General features: G+C 41.3%; 1 protein-coding gene across 1 annotated transcript in view; it reads right to left on the reverse strand.

The window, feature by feature from the left end:
- SYNE1 (spectrin repeat containing nuclear envelope protein 1) overlaps positions 1-27345 on the reverse strand; it is a 455818-nt gene that overhangs the window by 208484 nt on the left and 219989 nt on the right. Inside the window, exons 55-65 of the mRNA XM_029943998.1 lie at positions 23076-23432; positions 18883-19019; positions 18508-18685; positions 17622-17804; positions 13845-13988; positions 13359-13514; positions 11709-11873; positions 9904-10076; positions 7026-7179; positions 3821-3964; positions 2868-3032 (exon numbers count right to left, since the gene is read on the reverse strand). Of these exons, the coding sequence (XP_029799858.1) occupies positions 2868-3032; positions 3821-3964; positions 7026-7179; positions 9904-10076; positions 11709-11873; positions 13359-13514; positions 13845-13988; positions 17622-17804; positions 18508-18685; positions 18883-19019; positions 23076-23432 (1956 nt within the window). The remainder of the gene's footprint in view (positions 1-2867; positions 3033-3820; positions 3965-7025; positions 7180-9903; positions 10077-11708; positions 11874-13358; positions 13515-13844; positions 13989-17621; positions 17805-18507; positions 18686-18882; positions 19020-23075; positions 23433-27345) is intronic.

Below are 27345 nucleotides of genomic sequence, written 5' to 3' on the forward strand. Positions count from 1 at the left end.
CAATGCCAGGTGAAGCCATCTGAAAGGGCGCAGACCATGTTTTAAAAATCTACAAAGATCTCATATGGTTCAAACTAATGGATATGTGTTTCCTCAGCTATGATGCTACTCCAAGAATGTTGTAATGTGGATGTTTTATAGATGGAAAAGAACAAGATAAATGGTGAAATATTCATCAAAATGTCCACACACAGAAATTGTATTCCAAAATTCTTAGGTTTTTTTTAAATTTAATTTTATAGAATACTTGATCTTAATTCAGGGATGACAAACTGTTTTTTACAAAGAACATGATAGTAAACATTTTTTTTTTAATTTTTAATGTTTTATTTGTTTTTGAGAGAGACAGAGAGAAAGACAGAGAGAGGTGAGGAACAGAGAGAGAAAAAGACACAGAATCCAAAGCTGGCTCCAGGCTCTGAGCTATCAGCACAGAGCCTGACGCAGAGCTCAAACTCACAAACTATGAGATCATGACCAAAGCTGAAGTCAGACACTTAACCAATGGAGCCAGCCAGGTGCCCCATGCTAGTAAACATTTTAGATTTTGTGGGCCATATGGTCTCTGCTGTAACTACTTACCTCAGCCACTGCTGCACAAAAGTGCCCATAGATGACACATAAGTGAATGGGTGTGGCTGTGTTCCAATAAAACTTTATGTAAAAGGTAAGCATTGTAGCCATAGGTTGTTGTTTACTGGTTCTTGCCCCAATTTATTAATTTTCCCATTATCCCTTTTTCCATATTTTATAACAGCTTTCTTTATTATATAAATCATCACTCTATTGGGTAAATTCTTATACATCCCATGTTTCAAGTATTTATTCTGAAGGAAATATATGGCCCAATATTTTACAAACCTATATGTGCAATAACCCATATTAAGGCTTCAGTTCACAGAAATTAATTTGTGACAGCCCAGACAGCTGGCCAATCCTCACACTACCGTGCGGACTGGGGGACACCGGGACCCTGCAGAAGTCCTGCTCTGCAGATGGAATAGCACAGTTCTCCACCACTATTCCCACCACCAGCACCTCCTCTCCTTTCCCAGGTTCACGGTGACTCCAAATAAGACAATGTTAAGAACGAACGCGAGGGGCGCCTGGGTGGCTCAGTCGGTTAAGTGCCCGACTTCAGCTCAGGTCATGATCTCACATTCGTGGGTTCGAGCCCTGCGTCGGGCTCTGTGCTGACAGCTAGGTCAGAGCCTGGAGCCTGCTTCCAATTCTGTGTCTCCCTCTCTCTCTGCCCCTCCCTGCTCATGCTCTGTCTCTCTCTGTCTCAAAAATAAATAAAACATTAAAAAAAAAAAAAGAACGAAGGTGAGGAGAAATGAGAGGTGGGCATCATTTTGGACTACACTTCTGCTGACTGAAGTGAAACATTTGCTTCCGAACAGAACAAGAGAAACGTCTGCTGGTGACAAGTGACTTATTGCCCGAGGTTCCGCACCAAAGGCTAGAGAGCTTGGTGTGTGCTTGCTGAGAATTTGGAGTGAAGTGCTAAGAGGGGTTATTTAGCAAGAACAAAGCTAATCTTCTACTAGAAGAAATGACAACAGCTCCACGGGGCAGACCAGAGTACCTGTTCTTTGGAAACAGAATCAATTAGATCCTTACATAAGCTAATGAAATTAGGACGCTTGTAACTTCTACTTCATATGTGTTTCGTGAATGGCCATCATTTAAATTAGTATTCCTCCCATCTCATTTAACCCTGCCTTAGGACAACGCTGTGGAGGAAGCTGAATGGGAGAGGTTCTCTCTTGCCCCACATCATCCAGCATCAGGTCCCACTCAGGATTAGAGTCCAAACTTCCTAATCCCAGAGCTGTGCTCCTGCCATTATACACTCCCCGGGACTTAACTGAAATAGCCAGAAGTGTCACATGCCGGTGGTAACCTCTCAGTCCCTGTTGTTTTTCCTTTGTGCAAGCTGTAGGTACATCTTGCCCAACCTTGAACCAGTTCTACTCAGGGCTGATACCATGTCAGTAAATTCCAACACACAGCTGGTGGCACATGGATTTGATGCACTGGCCTTTCTCTGTTCTCTACTGCATGGGCCTGGTATTCCCTTCTAGGGCCACCTCCTAACCCCTCCCTGTCTCTCTAGGTAAAATTGCAGGGCTCTCTTTAATGGTCCCATCACATCTCTTGCTTGACCTCCTCTATTCCTTATGACATTATTCATTTTTCATTCCGTCATTCATTATTCGTTTCTCCCTAAACTGCAAGTTCCGTTCCTTGAGGGCAGGAATAATATTTTAATCATCGTTATGTGCCGTAGCTAGACAAGCATCCGCATGGCATTAGGTATTCAATAAACACTGACCGAGCAAATAAGCAAATGAGTTCGGACCACTTCCGCCCCTGGGTCTGTCATCTCACCCTGCAGTGCAGCCTGCCTGCTGAGAGCCAGCGTGCTTTCTAGCCCCGCCACTTTTTCCATCAGCAGTATGGGAGCTTTTGGCTGAAACTAGACGGTGCCCTCAGTTTGGCTTTGAGGAATGTCACATTCTATTGACTCCTGCTGTGAACGAAGCTGCGCTGACAATTCATCCTTTAGGGAGCAACGGGCAGGAGGGCCAGTGAACACTGTGAACTAGACCATTAGCCATTGCTGACAGAGGCCGCCCTAGGAGCTGAACAAATTCCTCAAGTCCCAGTCCTACTCCGTCTATACTGTCCACCTAAGGATCTCAAACAGCAAATACTACTGTGCTCCCCAAATGCTGTAAATCAGGGTCCCCCTTAATAGCTATCTGCTCTTTGTAGGATCAATGTCCTATTAACTTTTCATTGCTTAAAATAATAATCCCATACTCAGGATGAAAATCCCTTTCAGATGAAGTAGACTTTACCTGAAGATCCCGCAGTGTCGTCTCATGAGCGTGAGCGTCCCCTTCGGGAACTGAGCACCGGCCAAGCTTTTCTTGCTCTTGCCCCAGCCACACCTCAAACGCCTTTAGGTCTCTCTGATACTCTTGGTGCAGGCGAACGAGTTTTTCAGACTTGGTTACTGCTTCCTGTCATCAGCATTTAAGATGATTACAATAGGAATACATTACCACATGCAGCGTTGATGTACTATAAGAATTCACTTTGGGAATTTTAGGAAAACATGATTATTAAATCACTGGCATATGATTTTCTAGAAGACTGAAACTTTAAGCTTCATGTAAAAAATACAAAAGCATAGTATCAGGATGAAAAGGGGTCTTGAGGATTATTTAGTTGAATTAAGCATCAGTCTCTGAATTCCTTATGAAACAGAACATGGGTTTCCCAAAAAAGGAATTAATCTTACTTGTCATAAGAAAACACTTTTACTAAGAAAGAAAACCGAAATTCTTATATTGTGCCTTAAGTGATGATTGGGACTCCTGGGGATTTAATTTTCTATGTACTTTGTCTAACAAAGTAGGATGCGCTTGAAAGTTATTTTTATTTTCTTTGTGAGGCCTAAATGAAAAATGATAAATATTACTGGTGATTATTGACTGCTTTGGAGAACTTTCATCACCAGACATATGAAAATTCTTATGAATCTTCATTATGATGCTGTCCAACATTTTTCTTAAATCAGCTCATTTCTGGGAATTTTTATCGAGAATTATTTTCCTTCAGTGACTTTCCTTCGGTAACTTATATGAAGGTTTTTGTTTGGTTCTGCCAGTGTTTAAAGTGTTGACGTTCATTTGTTCTTTGCACCTTCACAGACCGTCATCTGGAAAGTAAATGAGTCTTTACGTAAGCACAGGTGTAGACCCTCCCATCCCAGTGCGCCTGCATGGAGCACTGTAGTTAGCAGTACCTTGGCCCTCTCGGTGAGTGCTCTGTATCGTTCTTGAAGATCCTGGAACTCTAACTGGGTGACATAGTTCTCTGTCACGCCAGCCCCTTTGAGTTCAATGGCCTCCAGCAAGCTGCTGTAACTCAGTACTTCTTCACTTAGTAACTAGAGAACAATATGAAAGAAAATAAAGAGTTACCAAGTATACCAACATATCAGTAATACTGCTGAAGTTAAGATATTTTACCTGTGCTACTGACAAGTGATGTCAGGTTTTCTATCTATGGACAGGTAGATTGATAGATTTATCCATCTATACATGTATATAAAGTGCTTAAGGATATCTGATATCTGGTCCAGAACTCACTCTGAGATATTGATTCCAATTGACTTTGGTATTTAAACTTAATTTGTCCAAACACGGGCTCCTGATCTCCACTCCATTCCCATACCTCCCCAGGACCCACCAACCCCCAAATCCCTGTCTCCTTCAGTCTTTTCTCAAACAGTAAATGCCACCACATGCCACTGAGATGGCCATCCAGACCCCTGGAAGTCGCCCTTTCTCCCTGCTCTCTGTCATTCCAATCATGATGAAATCCTGTTATTCTGTCTCCACATTATAACCTCACATTTGTCCTCATGCCTCCTGCAAACGCTCTAGCCCATGCTGCTACCATCTTTTACTGGACTTGTGCAACGTCCTGCTGGGCAGATACCCTGCCACTGTTCCTTTCTCTGTTCCTTTTTCACACTCCACATAGCAACCTGAGTGATACAAGCTTTAAAGGCTATAAATAAAATCCTGTCACTCCTCAGCTTAAACTGTCAGGTTCAAGTGCAAATCGTCAGGCTAGCCTACACGGCATTGTGTAGATGGCCATGCCTACCTCTTCTACAAGGTCGCCTGACAGCACTCACCCTGTTTATTCTCTGTGGCCTTTCTTTCAGTTTCCTTGTTGAGCCAGATTCTCTCCCTCCTCAGGGCCTGAGGACATGCTGATTATTCTACCTGGACTGCTCCTGTCCCCTTCCCCAGACTCATTTCTCTGTGCTACACTCCTTCCGGGGTAGTCTACAAGCCGGCTGTTTCAGAGAGCACTTTTCTGTCCATCCCTCCGCTCCACACAATCCACGTCAGCTCTGTGCAGTTACTCCTTCACAATGTGCCACTTTTCTTCATGCACTTGTGCTCAGTCCTAACTATGATGTGCCCATGCGCTCTGATGAGTGTACGCGTCCCCACCCGAATGCATGCTTCTCGGCTTTATTTACCTAGAATCGAGCACAATGCCTGCAGGCAGCAAGTTCTCAGTAAATATTTATTGAATAAATGAATAATTTCATTAGTCAATAAATCCTTATAATATCAAGAGGTAGATAATTATGATTAGATTAATTTTTGGATGCATAAATGAGACTCTAAAATGTTAAGAGATTGGGCATAAGTCACATAAGATCATTGAGTCATTTAAATAGCTTTTATTCAGCATTTGCTCTGTGTTAGCCAGAGAGCTCAATGCATACGATAAAAGAAATATTAAGCACCTTCATCCACTGAGGGAGAGAGGGACATAAGCATATACTCTGCCAACTGATAAAGAGACACGAACAACAGAGAACAGGAGAACTAAGTAAGCTTAGGGTGGTGGTGGTGTCACAACAAAAAAACGAAAAAACGTGTGTGAGTTTAGAAAGGGGAGTGCAGGCCGCTAGCTGCGGAGGCCGAGCCAGATCCTTCCTGCCGAGGCACGGACTCTCTTCCGTCTAACATGGCCTTTTCAGGAAGTAGAACTACATGGGGGCCAGGAGGGCAGGAGAGTGAGGGAAATGAGGGTGACAAGTGAGGGAGATTACTCAAATTCTTACACAGCTGGTGAGGAAGATCCGTCAGAGACTACAAACAATGGGACAACAGGGCGCCCAGGCAGGAAAGTGAGACATGCACCTTTATATGAAGGTAACGGTAGATGAAGACAAGAGGCAAAATGAGCATTTATTTGTTTTTAATTGTTTTAATGGGGGTTTTTTTGAGAGAGAGAGAGAGAGAGAGAGAGAACATGAGTGGGGGAGGGGCAGAGAGAGAGATGGAGACACAGAATCCAAAGCAGGCTCCAGGTTCTGAGCTGTCGGCACAGAGCCTAATGTGGGGCTTGAACTCACAAACTGCAATATCATGACCTGAGCCAAAGTGGGATGTTCAATCGACTGAGCCACCCAGGCATCCCCAAAATGAGCATTAGAAGTCTGTTGCAATTTAGGAAAAGAAGAATGGTTTGTGGTCATGAGAGGTTTCTGGAATAAAACCTGCAGGATCTAATGCCTGATTCAAAGTGGGGATGAGGAAGCAGGAACGGTGGATAATGAAGTTTCCAGGTTAAGGTATGCAGCAGGGGTCACACAAATGAACCGGGACTGAGAATATCAGGACGTGAAGACTTTGGGGGTAAAAGTAATACGTAAGAAGTTCTGCTTCAGACATAGAAAAGGTTGAGGTGGAACAGGTCATCCAATAACTATGCCCTAGAATAAGGATATAAGTCAAAGGGCTCCAACATTTTATGCCTGAATACCACTATTAATAAAAAGATTTGGGGCCCCTGGGTGGCTCAGTCAGTTGAGCAACCAACTTCAGTACAGGTCATGATCTCATGGCTTGTGGGTTCAAGTCCCACATCAGGCTCTGCACTGACAGCGCAGAGCCTGGTGGCTGCTTCAGATTCTGTGTCTCCCTCTCTGCCCCACTCCCACTCTCTCTCTCTCTCTCAAAAATAAATAAACATTTAAAAATAAATAAAATAAAAAGACTTATGACATATCCCCAATATCTATCTATCGATCTATCTAAAGAATATGTAGCACTACACTAATATAAGCATCGCGAAAACGTACAAAAGTAGAAATACAAAAGATGTGATAAAAAAAGAAAGCATTTTTTGCTTCCTAATAATGAGCAGGCTGAAGAAATTAAGATATTGCAAGTGGCCAGATTTTAAATGTACCATAAAACATGGGTCTCTGAGGTTTTCCCGGAAGAGAAAATTTTCAATCACTAATAAAGTAGCCACACACAATAGTCTGGTTTAGAAGCCAGTAGAAATTATAGCAGAAGCCCCTGCTATAGTTTACCAATGTGTGCAGCTCTAGCAGATCATCTTTTTACATAACTAAGGCATTCTGAAGAAGCCTGTTGGCGGAAAAATGGGGTCTGAAATCCAGCTCCCACCTTGGCTTTCCCCAGAGAGGCTGTTTTCTCCCGCAGTTCTGCATGCTGCCTTTCAGATTCATTTAGGCTGGTTTCCACACTGTCCATCCAACTGGAAAACTGTCGAACATCATCCTGATAACTGGTCCACTTAGAAAGAGCTCCTTCAAGTTGACTGAAAGATATTCAAAAGGATAATAATCTACACTGAGAAGCCATATAAATCCAATTTGCCCAATCTCTATCACTGCATCTGCTCTGTCCACCTGACCAGCAGGGAGCCCATCCATCAGGACAGGAGCTGGCTCAGGGTGGGTGGAATGGCCAGGGTCGATCAACTCAGTCTGAGTCCCCGGCAAGCATACCTCAGGAAGCAAGGGACAGTTACGTCCGGGCAGATAGGTGGGAAAGTGGGACTGGACATAAAACTTGGAATCAGTAAAGTAAGCAGGTCATGTGAGACCCTGGGAGAGGCTTGGGGCCAAACTGGGGGAGATCCCCTTGGGGGAGGTTTTCTGGAGCCAAGACTCCAGGGAGGAAGAGGATCAATACTTAACACTACTGAATTGAACAGGATATCCAGAGGAGAGAAAAAAAGGAACTACTAAAAGAAGGAAGAAAGAAGCAAGAAAAAGCATAGTAACTATTTTGCAGGAAATTTAAAAATCAGAAAATTGGGTAGCTCAGTCAGTTAAACATCCGGCTTCGGCTCAGGTCATGATCTCACAGATCATGGGTTCAAGCCCCGCATCGGGCTCTGTGCTGACAGCTAGCTCAGAGCCTAGAGCCTGCTTCCAAATCTATTCATAGACCCTCCCCTGCTCATGCTGTCTCTATCTCTCTCAAAAATAAATAAAACATTAAAAAATATATATTAAAAAAATAAAACCAGAAAATCATAGGGTGCCTGGGAGGTTCAGTCTGTTGTGTCTGACTCCTAATTTCAGCTCAGGTCAATGATCTCATAGCTCATGAGTTTGAGCCCTATGTCAGGCTCTGCACTGACAGTGTGGACCCTGCTTGCGATTCTCTCTCTCTCTCTCTCTCTCTCTCTCTCTCTCTCTCCCCCTCTCTCTGTCCCTCCCCTGTTTATGTTCTCTTTCTCTCTCTTAATATAAATAAATGATTTTTTTAGTGTTTTTATTTATTTTTGATACAGAGACAGAGCATCAGAGTGGGAGGGGCAGAGAGAGAGGTAGACACAGAACAGGAAGCAGGCTCCAGGCTCTGAGCTAGCTGGCAGCACAGAGCCTGATGCGGGGCTTGAACCCACGAACGTGAGATCTGACCTGAGCTGAAGTCGGAGGCTTAACCTTAAGACTGAGCCACCAGGCGCCCCAATAAATGATTTAAAAAAATTTTTTTCCTTTATTTATTTTTGAGACAGAGAAAGACAGACCACAAGTCAAGGAGGGACAGAGAGAGAGGGAGACACAGAACCCAAAGCAGGCTACAGGCTCTGAGCTGTCAGCACAGAGCCCGATGCAGGGCTGGAACCCACGAACTGAGAGATCATGACCTACGTCGAAGTTGGATGCTTACCTGACTGAGCCACCCAGGTGCCCCTAAATAAATAAAATTTTTAAAAAATAAAAATAAAAATCAGAAAATCACAATAGAAAAATAGGGTAATATTTTCTGAACTGGCCTAACCGAATTACTTCTCTTACAGGTAAATCAAGCACTCCTTCTCCCAATTATGGATGTTATGTTTTCAAGGCCATTATTCATTGGTGCCTAATGTAACTACCACACTTTGAGTGATTTTGTAGCGGATACTTTGTGCTCCACCCATATTTGTCCTCCAACCACACCACTGCAAGATCCTGTCCCCTGACTGCCAGCTCCATGTCCTCCTGGCCCTGAGGCCATTCTCTGGTACCCAAGAGCTTGCTCAGCTGGAGGGTAATGTAGGTGACAAGTGCCTGGCATTGTTGTCCCCTGGGAATAGCCCTCAGCTGCCCTCTTGACTCATGGAAGGTTGTTTATAAGCTTTCTAGTCTGTCCTCAACAGGGAGCTCCGGACTCCTGCACTGCCCAGCCAGATCAAGCTGTCCACTGCGCTCAGTGCGGAAACCTGTTTGAGAACGTTCCCTTTATCAGCTGCCCTTGCGTTCTCATCTCTCCTCCCATCCACTACTGGTGCTTCCTGGGGTCACCTCCCAAGGAAATGACTTGGTTTAAATAAAATATCTTTAGGGGCCCCCGAGTGGCTCAGCTGACTGAGACGGACTTCAGCTCGGGTCATAATCTCATGGTTTGTGAGTTCCAACTCTCAGCACAGAGCCTGCTTCAGGTCTACCTCCCCCTGGCCCTCCCCTGCATGCACTTTCTCCCTCTCAAAAATAAATAAATGTTTAAAAAAATTATAAATAATATATATTTACATGATGAAACATTTATTTACCTTTTAAGCAGTGAACCACAGCAAAAAGAAATATGTTGTTATATTAAAATATAGGTATGGTATTGCAGGCCAACCTAAATGCAATATTGTACCTACAAGTTTCTTTTGTTCTAATAAGAAAAAAGAAGAGGAAAGAAAGAAGAAAGGAAGGAAGGAAGGGAAAGGAAGGAAAGAAAGAGGAAAGGATGGAAGAAAGGAAGGAAGGAAGGGTGGAAGGAAGGAAGCAAGGAAGGAAGGAAGGGTGGAAGGAAGGAAGGAAGCAAGGAAGGAAGGGAGGAAGGAAGGAAAGAAAGGAAAGAAAGAGGGAAGGATGGAAAGAAAGAAGGAAGGAAGGAAGGAAGGAAGGAAAGATGGAAGGAAGGGAGGGAGAGAGGGAAGGAAAGAAGGCAGGAGGGAAGGAAAAAAGGGAGGGAGGGGAAGGAAGGGTGCATTACTGCGCTGTTCTATTGATCTTCCGGTATCGGCTTGGCAATAGTTGGCTGTCTCGCTTACCTTCTACACCGGATGGCTGCAGACAACAGGGAAGCCCACAAATCCTTCACACTCTGCAGCTGCTGCTGAATGGCGGGGACGCCTTCCGGAGAGGTATTCTGCAGCACAGATTCCCCTCTGGTCACTATCATTCTCATCTGGATCTCTTTTTCCTGTTTCACTGATAGTAGGGCCTACAGGCACAAAAACAGACATCCTTGGTCATTTGCATGTTTAGCATTTTGGCTTTAAATGTTTCAGAGATGCTAAATAGGAGAATGACAGGCGACCAGTTGAACCATGAATCTCTCAGACTGACTGGGTGCCAGGTGGGAGAGTCACCTGCTGGTGAGTGTCAGCCACCAATCACCAGTCACCTGCTGGCCTCCAAGTGGCCTCAGCTTCTTAGGGCTTGATTCTTCTCTGAATAATCCCTTGTTTCCAGTGAAATTTTATTTTACTGGTTTTCAACAAGAGAAGAAGTGACTACAATAGAATTCATGGACTTTCCATTTTTTAAAAATGTTTTTATTTATTTTTGAGAGAGAGAGAGAGAGAGAAAGAGAGAGACAGTGTGAGCAGGAGAGGGTCAGAGAGAGAAGGGATCACAGGATCTGAAGAGAAGCCCCAGGTTCTGAGCTGTCAGCACAGAGCCCAATGCAGGGCTCGAACCCACAAATCGTGAGATCATGACCTGAGCTGAAGTCGGACGCTTAACCGACTGAGCCACCCAGACACCCCAATTCATGGACTTTCAAAGGTCACAGGATAATGAGTTTAGAATGTTAAGGTCTCTAGCACAGCTAGCCCCAAGAAATAGATTAATTTATAGTACATATTAATCTATATATTTCAAGGTCTTCATGGTGCTACTCTTTCTCTACAGAAGAAGCAAGTTTGAATTCAAAGTTATAAAACTGGTGTTATCACTTTAAAGGCAAGGTTTCACCACTCTCCTTAATCTGGACCCTACCAGCCTCTACAGATTCAGCCTCAGCTCCTCAAGGCCATCAGTTTTTGCCACAGCAAGGAGGAACTCTAGCAGTTTCTCCCACACGGTGTTATGTGTTTGCTTTGGCTTTCACTTAGGCTGGTCCCATTCTAAACTCTTGGTTTAGGTATAAGACTTTCTGAGAGACCTATTCTAGTTTTCAACCAACCCCCCCCCCCGCCTCTTCCACTCTTCTTCTGTGTGTCTGTACCACCACAAACACACCCTGATCTGCTGAAATTGTCTTCTCTGTTTCCGCCTCTGGCCTCAGAAAATGAAATCCCTAAGGACAATAACCATATTTTATTCATTTTTGAATCCTTGGTATCAAAACAGAGAGCCAATCTCCTACAAGACACCCAGTATAAGAGTGGAAGGCGAATGACTGCGGATTAGTTATTTTATCACAAATGTGAACTAGAACTAATATCCTGGGATGGGAGAAGAATGGACTAAGTGATAGAGGCAGACAAATGAGTTGACCAAAATGAGAAATGGCTTCCTCTAAAAAAGTTTCATCAAAATACTTTCTAAGAATAAATGTGTCTCTGATGTAATCTGAAGCTTGCCTCTTAACTATATCAGAGAAGTAACCACATTTGATTGCTATTTTAGTTTAAATTTTGTAAAGGACTTAGGAGTGAATACGTCTGAGCTCAAATGATTCAGGGATGCTTAGGCAAGACCACCCTCTGCAAACAGGGTCACACCACGGCGCGTTCCTGAATTTCTTGTGGAAACAGTGTGACGTAAGCACACCTAACAGATGGAGACGTGAGAAATTCTGAGAAAGACAAATCCTGTAGATGAGACACATTTCTCTAAAGACGCGCACCTCAAGCTTGAGCATCCTGCTGTCCAGCACACTTCTGTCGGATATTGGGTGGCAGTAAGAGTCCAGCATGTGAACCGCATCTGTCATCCAGTCTTGCAGCTCTTTTACCCCGAGGGAGAACTGATTGTGTTCCGCTACAATTCTATCCAATCTGGACACTTTCTCCTGGAAATGACAGAAATCGTTTTCCGGCGGCCCCTTCCACCTTACAACCTACAGATACTCAAATTGTAAAGCTAACCATTGGCTTCAAATAGCTAGAATCAGCCATAGGTTCAAATGCAACCTAGGTCTGTATTCATCTGAGATGTGGGAAATACCTTTGTGATCAGAATAACTGGGTCAAAAGCAGAACAATTACAATTGACTGCCCCTCACTTTAGTCACTACTCTACATCATGACAATTGTGACATTTTTTTCTGAATCAGTAAAATCTCTTCCTAATGTATGTGTGGAAGACGAATCACAATACTTTCTAGCTTTCCCATTCCACATTTGGCTCAACCGACACCACGTACTCATATGGCCTACATGGTGACCAGTGTGAAAAGACAACTATCTGAGATTTTGTAATAGCTCTACATTTCAAAAACTGGGATCAAAGATATGATTTTATTTATCAATTAAAAGTCATATCTAGTACATGAAAGATTTTATGACTATGTTTACAGCTCTTAAAGCACTCAAATATCTATTGATTTTTGATATCTAAATAAATGCAAAGGAATATATAGATGCCATTAGTTCATTCTAATTTCAGATATATGTTAGATTTTCTAAAGAGAAAATGAAGTAACATTCATAGAAAAAACATGGGTGTAAACATAGACTATTTACTCCATGACTTCTACTGGTATAACTGTGTCAATGATGCTTTATTGAGGAGCCAAATTAGCAGACCAGAAGTAAGACCACACTAAAATAGGTGAAGCTGTTTTACTGTAGGTTCCCTACATTGTAAGATCTGAAATGCAAAAGAGAAAATACAGGGCACAGATGTTACGAGCCACATAAAGCTCAAGGTAGACCTGAACTCACAAAGCTCAAGATGTGTCTGGATTACACTTGCTGAGTGTTCTAAATTAGGTCATGGCGGTATCGCATTTACTTTTCTCGATATTGTTAGAAAAGACATTTAATCAGTTATACGGGTCATTGCCAATTTTGAGGTCTGCTCTAGAATCGGAAATGAAACTCTCCCTCAACACATCCTTGAGAACCATGGAATAACATAAAAAATTCAGACAAATTAAAAAAAAATCCCAAACTCATTCAATGTAGTCCACTAAGGTTTAAACTGCTTTGAATTCATGTTTTTCCAAAACAATTTAACTTAAGATTGCTTAGGCCCCGGACTCCGAATTTTGTCTTCTATTTCCACTTTGAGTCTTCACGACAAAAGCTCTGGGAAATATACATTTCAGTACTGAGGAGCACATCTTGTGCAATAATGGAGATTGGAAAATCTCTTCAATCTCTGAAACCTCCCTAGCTCTGATCAGACACTCCCACGAAGGGGATGCTGTGCAAGTGTGTGACTTGGATGGGGAGGCCGGGAAGGACACTCGCATGCCTTATTCCTGCCCCAGCGGACCCCCCGCATGGTCGGGTACCACACAGCCACACACACGGCACATGGCGGGCGTTACCTTTGTTAGATTGCTTAGAGCTAGATACTGAGAAGACAGCTGTGACACTCTGTGCATAAAGCTCTTGCTGGCAGCTTGTCCTTCCCACAGCTGCTGAGCTTTCTCCCTGAGCCTGTGCAGCTGAGGCTGGTAGCAGTTTATTTCCTCGAGGACAGACTGAAAAGCAAAGCAAGTCACTAGTAAGAGGCTGGGGCAAAGCAAGCACACCGCGGACGGAGCTCTGGCCCAAAGAACGTGGAAAGGAACATGGCGAGCAGCTGCTGTGCCCTGAAAGCTGGACTGTTTCCAGGCAACACACAGTACAGACTGGACTATGGGACGGAAACGGACCAGAAAGCCAGAAAACACAAAATCGATCAGAAACAGGGCACACTGGGCACACTGCATCTCCAGACGCCATAACCTCACCCCGGGGGTGCACTGGAATGCAAGGTCGTGCGGAGGACAGGGGTGAAGACGTGGCCCGAAGGGCACTGGTCTCATTACCTGGAGTTTCTGCTGTTCCCTCCTCTTTGCCGGCAGATCGTATAGGCGGTTGCTGCTTTCTTGCACCAACTTCTCGGTTTTACTCAGCCAGTCCTGGACAGGCTCAGCGCTTACTTCAAAGTCCTTCATTTGGATCTTTAGATTCTACCAGATTTTAGATCACATCAGGCATAAAATAACAATTTAATAGCAAGTCCAAAGTCTTATAAGGCACTTAGCAAATTAAAGCGCAACACAGTCTGGCCCCCGAGCCCTTCTTCCTCTCTACCCTGTTCCCAAAGCATAGAACATTCTTTCACCTTAGCACCTGTATAAATGGTGAATGTCCTTTTAGAGCTTTTTAATCTCAAATTTTTCAAAAAGGAGTTTCTGTGTCATTATCCAGCCCACATCAGAGTTTACACACGCACTTCTCAACTTCCAGCACGTCTGATGTTTGTGCCGGTTGCTGTGTACTTTAGGGACTGTGGGCATTTATCACATGCAAGCACGCCAGTCTGCACAAGCTTACAAGCTCCGTAGGGGGAAGGCCTGGGACACACTGCTGGGACCTTGTAGAAATGTAAATAAATATTAACAAATATTTTGTCGAGTTTGATTAATGATGGGATAAGAAACAGCATATGGTTTGGGGCGCCTGGGTGGCTCAGTCCGTTGAGCATCTGGCTTCGGCTCAGGTCATGATCTCAGGGTTTGTGGGTTTGAGCCCTGCATCGGGCTGAGCTGACAGCTCAGAGCCTGGGGCCTGCTTTGGTTTCTGGGTCTCCCTCTCTCTCTCTCTGCCTCTCCCCTGCTCTCTGTTCACTCTCTCTCCCAAAAATAAATAAATACTTAAAAATTACTAAGGAAATGTTTTTTTGTATTTCCTGTTATTTCTTCCATTTTTCAATGACCACTTACAAACTCTTAAAACCCCCTATTTATAGAACTGTATTTATGCAACACTTTAAGTCAGAGTGCCTGGGTTTGAACTTTGTCACATACTAGCAGTGAGAACTTGGCAGATTATTGAATCACCTTTTGCCTTGAATTTGTCATCCACAAAATAGAAATAAGCGCATTCTGACCTCAGATCCTGGTTATGAGGACTGAATGCACTGATACACGTGAAGTACTTGCAATGGTGCCTGCACTAGAGAATGTTCACTATCATTGCTACTGCAGCTCGATCCTCTCTGTGGGATTTGGTACTTCTATTTGCTGCTGCCTTCCTGGCGTTACCTGCTGAATATTTTGCAGGCCTATTTAACTTGATTTCTACCATCCCCTCCAAAACTACTCTTTCTACCGTTTTCAAGTCTCAGATAAAGCATCATCATTCATACCATCTTCCAAACCAGAAACTAGACTCAAACTTAACTTACCCTTCTTCCCCATGGCCCCTCACTGAATTAGCTACCAAATCCTGCTATGTTTTACCTTAAGTATAAACCCCTACCCATTCCTATTTCCTTAATTCAGGTCCTCTTCTCTCTCATCTTAGCCATTATGCAAAGCTTTCTCTCGCCTTCTGGCTTCCCCATTCTTGTCTACACTGCAGTAGAGTTGACATGTTTATCTTCAGCTCAAAGACCAGCAGGTTCCTCAGTCAACTTTTTCAGCTAGGACTTTTAGAAAGAATTAAGCCCTAGTGTCCTAAAAAATCCATTCTTGTAATTAATTAAACTTGATCTTATGCATCTAAAATGGCACGGGTTATGTTACATCCTTGGGAAAATTGAGAACATAAATGCTGTTCAGGGGCTAAGATAAAAACCCTAGTTAAGAGTCAAGATCAAACTACTTAGTACACAAGACACTTGCTATCTTGCCCTAATCTTCATCTCCAATCTTATTTTTGTTGCTCCTCACAAAACCCCACGTGGATGTCAAACTTCTCAAAGTCCTCCATTGCGGATACACAACACACTGACTCTGCACATTCAGTCCTTTCTGCCTGATGTGCGTCAGTCTTGGCAAATTCAAAGAATGTTCTGTCTTTGAGATTCAGTTAATAGCTCATCTTTCTGGTAACTTGCCTTAATTTCTCCAAGTGGAGTTAGTTGCATCCTTCTTTGAGTGATGGCCATATCCTGAATATATCTATGTTATATTGCAATTGACTCTTTACATACTGTTCCACTTTCTAGAAAGTAAACTCTCTGAGCAGAGGGAAAAGATTAACCTTTTTGTATTCCTAAAATAGTGGCTGATATAAATTGTTTTCTATTGTATTCCTAATAGAAATGAAGGAAAGAGGGAAGAAAGGAAGGAAAGGAGGGAAGGAGAAAGGGAGAAAGAAGGGAAGATGAGGAAGCCAAAGGACAGCTTATTCCTCACCTACTCATCTACTCCTGGATGAGTTGTTCTTGAACTAGGTAATCACATAATCAATGTTAAAATATACTACCTTCAACAATAGATGCTTTAGAGCTCAGGCCACACTGCACTAATGATCTCTGCAAGGTTATGAGTAAATTTCTAGGCACTACACAATGGTTATCACTCCCTATAAAATGGAAGATTCCTGCCATCAAAATACGGCCACCATTAGAAAGAAGAATTACAGCGATACATGGGTCGCTCAGTTGGTTGAGTATTTGACTTTAGCTCAGGCCATGATATCATGGTTCTGAGTTCAAGCCCCACATCGAGCTCTTGCGGTCATCATAGAGTTCCCTGCAGATCCTCTGGCCCCTCCTCTCTCTGTCTCTCCCCAGCCCATGCACGTGTGCATGTCTGCATGTTCTCTCTCTCTCAAAATTAAATAAACATTAAAAAATAATATATTAAAATAAAAAACAAATAAGAATTACAATAGTCTTGGGTTAGGGAAGAACTGAGGGAACACATGTTTTCTCTTTCCAGATATTAATTCTCTATTATTATTTTCCCCAAGCTGTTTTAATTATGATCATAATCAAATAAAGGATCTCTTGTGCCCGAAAGTATAGGTTTAAAAGGAAAAAATTACTCTCCATGCCTCTAAATTTTCCTCTAAGAGAAGAATTGGTACACAAAACAGGTGGTCTCACAAGAAAAAAAATCAGTTGCATTGTGGCAATAATTATGCTATAATTCGTTTTTTAAAATTTTTAAATATTTATTTATTTTTGAGAGACAGAACACAGGTGGGAGAGGGGCAGAGAGAGGAGACAACAGAATCCAAAGCAGGCTCCAGGCTCTGAGCTGTCAGCACAGAGCCTGACATGGGGCTCAAACTCACAAACTGTGAGATTGTGACCTGAGCCAAAGTCGGACGCTCAACGTACTGAGTCACCCAGGTGCCCCAATTATGTTATGATTCAGATAAATTCAACTTATGTTGTTTCTGACTAAAAGAAAATTGCATAATCATTGGATCTTTGCATATTAACTTTCAAAAACGTACTACTTGATACGTACATTAGTTTTATAATATACCTTACCATCCATTGCCTTTTGTAACCTTACATGAACATTTCTGTTCATTCTTCTAGAACAACTTCCAAACTTGAGGGATTTCACGTGAATGATTAAGTGATTCTGTTTAAAAGTAAAAAGCAACAGTTCCTGGTGGAACAGTGCAAACCTATGATAGCCCCTGAAAGGCAAGAAGCTATTGAATTCCTCAGCGAGGCTCACACTTTTAAAAATGAGCTGTTCCCTACAGTTGCCCAGTTATCTGTTAATATTCAGAGAGGAATGACCAAAAATCAGTGGCACCGTATTTGGGTAGAATGAAAGTGAGGCTTTAACTGACAAGGACTACAGCCACAAACGACGGAGGACCTGTCCATGTGGTCGGCTGCATCATACCTCTAGAGCAGATTCCTTCTGGTGCAGATTTGAATGAAATTTTCTCCAATCTTCTTTTGCAGTTGCAACTTTGGCCTGGACGCCATCAGCTTTCTCTTTGGTCAACAGAGTACTCAGAAGTTCTCCTTTAGACACCATCATGTTTAGCTTGTGCTGTCCGTTTTCACTTTCTGACAAAAACTCCTACAAAGGAAAATGCTAGGATTAGCCATAATGCTCTATGCTTCAAAATATGCTGCTTCTCTTCTTATTTATCGATAAAAATCACAGAGAAGAAACATGCCATTTTTACTGCATAGATGAAATTACTAGGACCTCTATGCATTCGAAATAATGTGCCCTCTCTATACATTGGGAATAATACCTCATATGGTTCCTGTGGAAATTAAGTGAGAAAAATTTGCTTAGGCTGCTCAGGCACAATGCCCGTCCCATATAAAGAACTTCTGTTAGCGCCTACGTCTCTATTCATATATAAATACAGCGTGCATTTGGGTGAATGAACTAATTTCTCTTCACAGAGACAACGAGTGTTTCAAGCAGGGATGTACATGAAATTTGAGTTTCCGGAGCATAATTTTTAACGTGCTTATAAAAAGATCTAGGGGCGCCTGGGTGGCTCAGTCGGTTAAGCTTCCGACTTCAGTTCAGGTCAGATCTCACATTCCTGGGTTTGAGCCCTCCGTCGGACTCTGTGCTGACAGCTAGCTCAGAGCCTGGAGCCTGCTTCCGGTTCTGTGTCTCCTTCTCTCTCTGCCCCTCCCCCTCTCATGCTCTGTCTCTTCTGTATCAAAAATAAATAAAAAACACACACACAAAAAAGATCTAGAGGCACCTTTTTAATCCATGTAGCACTGTTATTAACATTCATTTTTGGCGGTCTTACCTGTATTTTCTGAAGACTTGTTGAAACTTCACTCATATTTTGAGGTATATCAAAACATTTGGCAGTAGTGATTTTCGCATTCATCAGCCACTGCTGGAAATCTTTGAAGGCTCTTTGAAATCGTTGCTGTAAAATTTGTTCTCTGTTCTGACAGCCCTTGGATGCTTGCAAACAAAGACTAAAACCATGATTTGTAATGTTTAAAGGAAAAAAATAATAAAAATGGATTAAAATAAAGTCTGGTAGAATCAGCAATTCTTAGAATATGCAGTCACAGTTAGTAATGTAGTTAATGATGAATTTATCATGCCTTGCCCAAACTCTGACTTCTTATTTGTATAAAACTGTTTTGAATACAATAAGGTCCATGCTCACCAATTATATTCTTTAATCAAGCCAGAAACTTTTCCACTGTATGTACTCAGGTCTCTGGAAAATCGACAAAGTTCATTCAACTGACACTTAAGATCCTCTGTTTTAGGCTCTGCTTTTTGAAGGACATCCAGTATCTCCTATTAGGAAATGACAAGACAGAGAAGCAAGCACTTAAATTGGGTAGTGTCCACACCCTCACACTATACGTGCATAAGTCATATTATAAATTAAAAGTGAGGGAAGAATCAACATAATAGATTCAGTAAAGAAATACATCCTATTTTCAAGATTCCTCATGCCAGGTAAGGGCACTTGGCTTATTTGCCTCCTTCTCTAGGCATGGATAGGCATTCCAGCATCAAATGTTGCCAAGTAATCCAATGATCAAGTTGTCAAATAACTCAAAGTGAGACAAGAAAAAGAAAAGAGAAAATAACCTCAATTGCCTAATCACAGTCTGACTATGCCATTGGAAGATATGTATACTGTTTAAACATAAAGAGAAATAATTTCTTTTTCAAAAAATGTAAATTTATTTTGAGAAAAAAAGATGGCGCACGAGCAGGGAAGGGGCAGAGAGAGAGAGAATCGCAAGCAGGCTCCATTCTGACAGCACGGAGCCCTACGTGGGGCTCAGTCTCACAAACTGACATCATGGACTGAGCCAAAATCAAAAGAGTCCCAAGTCACTCAGGTTTTCCAACAGAAATCATTTTAAAGCAAAGCAATACTTATTTTGGATTTATATGTAGGAATCGATTTTAAGTAATATGTACAGTTAACATGCACATTAAAAATGCCTTATAACACACAGGTCCAATTTAACTAGTAATTCATACATTTCATATTCACACAGTCATCAAATATTTGCTAAGTGACTGCTATGTGTCAAATACTTTTCTGGATTTTAAGACCCCCAAAATGACTGAAGAGGTGATTCTTGTATTTGAAGAGCTCCCAATTTAACATAGGAGAGAGATACCTGAATAATCACAGTGCTGTGACTATCTAACTTAAAATGAAGTCTTGAGACCGGACAAGTACATCTCTAAAGTCAAGGCCTTGATCCCCTGAGTTACATGGGGGCTCTTGTGGGATTGTCACAAGGAGCAAATGAGATCACAAGTGTCAGGCACTTAGCATAATTCCTGGCACACTGATGAATCCTTAACCTGTAAATGATGCCCAAATATTTAAATGGGACCATATAAATAATGGTATTGCCACAGTAAAAAAAAAAAATTAATTCATTGAGGAGGGGTGCCAAGAAGATGCGCGACTACTTAGATACCCGTTGGTGTTACTGTCAGTATTCTCCGATATTTATCGAGACATGGCCTAGATTTGTAAGGAAACCACACCTCTCAAAAACCCAGGTGTGTGTTGCATTCCTCATCCTAGTAAATGGCCCCACCTTCCTCCCACTAATCTAAGTCAGAAAATTAAGCTACATCGTGGCCCTGCCATGAGACAAGAGACAATGAAGTCCAGTCTATGTCTGTGTCTTAACTCGCTTGCAGTTACTTCTTTATCTCTGTATCTGACTCAGACTCCATTTACACATCCATCACTTCTTTCTGGCATGTCACAATGTCCTCTCGATGTGAATCCTGTTCTCCAGTTTTCTCTCCTGTGTTTTCTTGTTCGTCACTAATGTTGGATCCTGGGACTGTTCCTCCACCTCACCTGTAACAAACCTCAAGACTGAGCCCAAATGACAACTACTCTAAGGCCTCTCTGCCCTCCTTCCCACCTGTTGGTAGGGGCTTCTCCCTTGAGGACATGCAACACCTTGTCAGGTCATCACATTCCATTGGCTTTGAACCACTGGCCTTTCCACCTAGACTGTGATTATGAGAGGAAGAATGGTGTTCTTTTGGTTTTAAAATTATTTATTTATCTTATTCTCTTGGCCAGAGGAGTCTAAGATACTTTTATTTACAAGATTTATGATAACTAGAAAGTTTCTCTCTGAAATTCCAAACGTTAAACTAGTAGCTACTATTTTACACCATATTGTATCTTTTATTTAAGGGAGAACTTAGTAAACTATAGAAACTTACCACATACCAAAAAAGCAAAAAAAAAAAAAAAATAGAGAGATTCAAATTAGTCACTTATAAAGTAGATGATATCAAAAGTGAAAAGCTTTGACTCAAGTTTTATACTAAACAAATTCCCATAACTTATCACAGATTAAAGCATTTTAGTAGAGTCTTTCATTATATAAACATCAGGTTATATATTTCTGTTTCAGTTAAGTCCTGGAATGCATTTTTTCTTTAGAGGTCATAAAGATTAAGAAATTTGCTAAATTTCAAACATTAATAGCCCAATGGATATTAAGAGATGAATTTCGCAAACACAGTGAACAAGATGTTTTACAACATGATTCTATATAATTTATAAATGATGATCCATTTTAATATTTTAAAATATTTCTTGGGTATCATCACTTAATTGCAAAAGAGAAAGTAAATACTTGTGAGGGTCTGTGATTACTATTAAGATTGTCATCATTGACATGCCTTCCCTAAGAGCGTAACTTGCTATAAGAATCCTGACAAATTTATTACTTTGTAACATTTTTCCTATGTATTCATTGTAATGGAAGCATTCTCTCTCGCTTTAAAATGGTTTTTAATTTTTTTACCATCTCTACTGAGATATAACTGACATATAACATTGTCACAGGTTTAAGGTGTCTAAGTGCTGGTTTGATACATTCATGTATTGCAAAATGATTGCCACCCCAGCAGTAGCTAACTCTTCTATCGCATCACATAATTACCATTTCTTGTTTACACTATTAATAAAAATAAGAGAAAAGCTGAGCCTTGAGAGGTAACGTATTATTGTCATCAAAAGCATGAACTCTGGAGCCAAACCTAGAAACGGTAAGCGGAGGGCTGTCATCTTTGGATTTTAAGTAAAACAAAGGCCTGTATTTACTTCTACATTATCATATGGACTTTTTATAGGCCTCACTTATTTTTGCTGATAGCATCAGTGTAAAATAGGACAGCTCAGAATAGAAATATAATTTAAATACCACCAAAATTTTCTTTTTAAAAATTTCACTCGTAAGAATGGTAGGAAAAGGAAGAGAAACAAAACAGAATAAAAATATTATAACTGAATTTTTTTTTATATCAGAATGAATAATACTGACCACATGGAACTGTTACCAACTTCCTTGTCTCTGTTTTACAGAATTGCTTTCTATACTTAGTTCTGCTGCTTATATCTAAAGGGCGGGACAGGCATCAGGAAAAAAAAAAAAGAATAGTAAGCTAGAAACATTATAAATAAAATAGCATAAGGAGATAAGATAACGTTTTATTTTGTGGGTGCTATATTTGTTAGAAATACTTGATTTAAAACAATACAATGTTGGAAATACTACATGGCTTTCTTACTGGATGAAGCTATTTTGAAATGATTATAACATAAATAGAAACAGAGAAGCTAACTTCACTAAAACTTCCTTTTAAGGACATCCATGGTTCTGAGCAGTATAAAACTGCAAATAACAGTCTTTTGAAGAAACCATTTAACAAGAAAAGAAGGGATCTCAAGCTTACTATTCCTTTTATGCTTTGTTACATTAGTGCTCTGAAAGAGCTGCCATTAGTTAAAAAAAAATCTGGAAGACACCCCGGTGAGCATGACACAGGAGTTATGCTGATGGGTTAATTCAAGCACAACTGTCAGAACTACCCCTAGCAGAGCTAATCAGGGTGAGGACTAATAGTTGTGCTTTAGCAGATTACCAAACGCTTCTTTTAGGCCATAGCTTTAATCGTTGAGTTGTTGGAAATAATTCACTGGCAGAAAACCAGCTATGACTCTCCGTCTATTTATGCCTCTACCCACAGGCTAGTTTTCAGGCTGAATGGCTGAATACAATATTACAAACTCTTACACCATAAGAATGAAAGTAAAATGTCTGCACTAACTAGAAACGTTTCCTATAATAAATAATAACTCCTTCTCTCCTGTATCTGTAGTTTGACAATCGTCTGACTTAGGAGAAAAGGAAACAAATCAGATATGTAAATTTCGTCAGGGAAATACTTCTTGAAGTCTCAATGTGGCATGTTTTTCGTTAGCTAGGATTTCTTTTTAGCAACGATGGGAACCAGACAAAACTGCAAGCGGAACCACCACGGGAAAACAGGAAGCCAACTTACTTGTCCTTTGTGCCAGCATTCCACTATCTCCTTATCGGTGTTCTTGCTTTCCAGGAGGGCAAGCTGCTGGGCGCAGGTGGTCAGGAGGGCGCCGAAGCCTTCCAGGGCCTGCTCCAGCTGACCCACCTGGCCCGAGAACTCCTGCTCCGAAAGGGCCATTTGGCTAACCAGGTTCTCCAAGCCGCTCTGCGTCTGGAGGACACTGTCTTCCCACTGCTTCCAGTCGGCACGCAGGGCCTGCATCTCCGAGTCCACAAGCTCATATCCACTGGCACTCGTGTTCTGTTTCACGGCCGGAGCCAGCGACTCCACTCTGCTCAGGCGGCTTGCCCCGATCTCTCTGGAATCCATCAGCTCCTGTAATGGAATATCGCCATGGCAACCGAGGAGGCTCTGAGTCACTTGGGCTGCGAGTTTACAAATGTGTACAGAGCGGGACCCTGTCCTGCTAGGAAGTTTTAGCAAGCATGCCGCAAGGACCAGAATCCATCCATCCGCCCACCCCTACGCTGTCCCAGCAGAGTTACCCTCTGGAGCGCTGAGGTTTGAGGCAAAATAAGCCAGGGAATCTGCAACATCCTGGGGCAGACTAAACAGGGACCCTGAAATCAGGCATTGTTTGAATAGGAGAAATAGATCAGGCATTGTTTGAATATGTGAAATTGTTTAGTGGCATAAACTTTTCACTGTGGTGTGTTTCTGCGGTAAACATGTAAATCTATTCTTTCCCCTTAAGCTGACGGCCAAGTGGCCAGGGACTGCCACAGGACGGCAGAACTGCTCTCTGCTGGCGGTCCATACTCCATTTTCATCCCCTTCCAGTAAGATGGTGGCTTAGGTCAGTTCCACCCTACCAGGACTCAACGCTAAGCCTTCACAACGACAGGATGAGCCTTACTCAATTTCAAATACTTCAGTACCTTAAACAAACATTGTTATAGTAACTAAAATGAATAATTCACAGACATACTTAGTTGAAAGATCAAAGTAACTTTTAGACTGGGTTTACTTATTGCTATTATTGTTACTTTTAAGAAACTCACCAGAAATTTAACAATGTAGTATAACTTTTAGGCTTAAAGTACACAAATGCTCTAAAGGACAAGATCAAATTAAAATATGCATTACAAAGGAGGTAAAATAGTGGCATTTCTTTCCGAGAATAGATTCTTTTAATTAAAATCTCTCACTTAATTCATTGTCTGGTGGGGGTTTTAAAAACTTTTTTGTATGTTTATTTATGTTTGAGAGAGAGAGAGAGCATGAGAAGGGGAGGTGTGAAGAGAGAGGGAGACAGAGCTGTCAGCACAAAGCCTGACATGGGGCTTGAATCCTCGAACTGTGAGATCATGACCTGATCCGAACTGACTGAGCCATGTGGGTGCCCTCATCCTCTGGTGTTTTTTCATTTATATATCCATTGCTAATAGTTTTTGTTAGTATTAATACAAAATTATGACTTTTGGCTTAAATAGAAGGAAAAGATGATTATTAGGGAAAAACTTCAAGATGAAGATCAATTACAAATTAATAAGTGTAGAAAAATAGGAATTAAGTATGAAGCATGCTTAATAGACTATGGTAAGCATAAATGGTCTTAACTAACCTATATAACACAGTTCGTATTTCATTAGATTCACATGAAGTAAATATACCTTCCCACGCTTATATAGAAGAGCCCAATTTTAGTATAGATCATTTAAAAGTATCTAGTTATATTCTAGTCCAAAGGGCAATCACATAAATCCTTACACAGTTAGCATTTAATATATATACCCACCCTTTCCTTGGCAGGAGGTTTCTAAAACCTTCCTTGTTTATCAGTGCATATATTAAGTAGTGATTTGGTGAAAAAAACATACAGCTTTTTAAAAAGAGCTATGTTTAATTATTAGATTTAAAGACTTAATAATTTGCCTTTATGGGTGATTTCAAATTTGGACTTAAAAGGGTACCGATATTCAAAAACCAGTTTCCCAAAACATTCTCTAATGCATTATCACCATTTTCTTTGGCATGAAAATGGGACATTTCAATATTTGCAACTACTAATTCCACTCATCTGGATTTTGAACAAGAATGTCATCACTTTGAAGTGTTATGAAATGATTTGTATATGTACAAGTCTTGGGTTTAACTATTTAAAAACATCATATGCACATACACCCCTTATACACACATATTTGGCTTTGATGTTGTCTATTCTTGGTGGTTACTCCTGGGGGTGGGGAGAGACAACACTGAAGGTCAGAGGAGGTGCTTATTTATTTCCTCCAAGGACCCTCCCCCAGACAGCCCCCCATCCCGCCCATGTACCAGACTCCAGTCTGGCCTAATCTGGACTTCAGAGCAGCAACCTCTGCCAGGCTTCACTTTCTCCTTCCCAAATTCCAATGTCTTTCTGCCAGTTGCTATGCCTACATTTCCCATATGTTTGGAAGCTTTTATAAAAGTATTAAAAAAAAAAAAAGAGCATAAAGTCTGGACCATTACTCTTGACTTTTCCCATACGGTCATTCCATGGCCAACCAAAGCCCTCGTGTACCAAATCTATTGAATGTTCATATTGAGTGTATTCCATGTGCACAATCTAATTGAGTCCTTGAAACAAACAGGTGAGGCGGGTGCTATTGGTATTAATTTACCATTAAGACCTTGAAGCTTGAGGACAGACATCAAGTGATTTGCCCAACATGGCTAGGAAATCACTAGCGGCAGAACACAGCCTTGGGGTCTGACTCTTGAGCCTAAACTAAAAGTAGAGTCAACTCACATCTGATGTATTATTTTACAAATATCAGTTTGTGTGCATCACTGTTCCCTACTGCACTGCATGTTTCTTGAGGAATGCCCAACCCTAGTTGAATAAATTGATAAATGGAAGGATGAATAAATTAAAATATTAGTGAGGAATGTATCAAGGAAGCATTTTAAAGAATCACACAGATAATAAGAATTTCAAAAGGTGTTTTATGTGATTATCTCCTTTAAAACCAACATGGTCATTGTAAGATTTAAATAATACTTTCTAAGCACTTACAAGTAAATTCTCAAAAGTGTAGTTATTACTGTTATCATCAACTATTATGTTTAGGACTTTTATATTCTGATGTTCTGGGATCAGAAATCAATGTGAATTTTAAATTCCTGACCACATGACACTATTTATTCCCAACATTTCCTCATCCACAACTAAACCATTTAGGGTTCCACCATTGTTCAATTTTTTAATTTCTTGAAATGTTTATTTACATTTGAGAGACAGAGAAAGACAGAGCACAAGAGAGGAAGGGGCAGAGAGAGACAGAGATAGAACTTGAAGCAGCCTCCAGGTTTTGAACTGTCAGCACAGAGCCTGATGCGGGGCTCGAACCCACGAACCATGAGATGATGACTTTGGCTGAGATGGTCGCCCAACTGACTGAGTCCCCCAACTGCCCCATCATTGCTTAATCTTTAGATTAAGATCTATGTTTTCCATGCAGGGGGAATTACTGCAATTTAATATTGAAATAACTAGAAATTACTTGTTCCAGCTCCCTCAGATATGTGAATTTCTATTTTTTAAGTTGCCCGTGTAAGGATTAAACTAGATGATAAATTTAATGTCATTTATTTAAATCACTGCCTTCCATTATGTTGTTATACTATTGGCTATGAAAACAGATTAAAACATCTAGCATGGTATTTCCAGGTTATTATTCAAATTCATTTAACTAAGTTATGTTATAAACTTTTCTATCATTGTGCTAGAAACTAGCATCTGGTCCCATCAGCCCTCTATGCTGGCATATGTTTCATAGTCTCCCATAAGCAAATTTGCATATGGAAGTATACACAGTGTTCCATTTTTGCTCACAAGTGTTTAGTGTCTTGAATTCCTTTTATCCCCCTTACTTATGTTTATAATTTGCAAGATACTAGACAATAAACATCAGCAAATAAAAAATAAGGCACCTTTTAACTAACAGTCTTACCCACAGAACCTTCATCACAGGTATGGTATACTCAAGGACTATGGGAAGCGGCAAAGATTCAGCTGCTTGGCCATTTGCTAGCTGGATAAGTCACTCCCTGAGGGGAGTTGCAAAAATAGGCAGGGGAGCACCACTCCCTGTCAGGAGAAGCCAGAAGATCAAAGATCAACCACCTGCAGGCAGGGTAGTATCAGCCCCTCAGGCGCTGTGCTAAAACACTTAGGTTTGGTTCCTCTTTTACTCCAGCCTTAATCCCTTAACCCTGTTTCCTAGCAACCGACCTAGGTCAGCTG

This window comes from Suricata suricatta, chromosome 7 (genome assembly GCF_006229205.1).
Source record: "Suricata suricatta isolate VVHF042 chromosome 7, meerkat_22Aug2017_6uvM2_HiC, whole genome shotgun sequence".
Classification (NCBI taxonomy): domain Eukaryota; kingdom Metazoa; phylum Chordata; class Mammalia; order Carnivora; family Herpestidae; genus Suricata; species Suricata suricatta.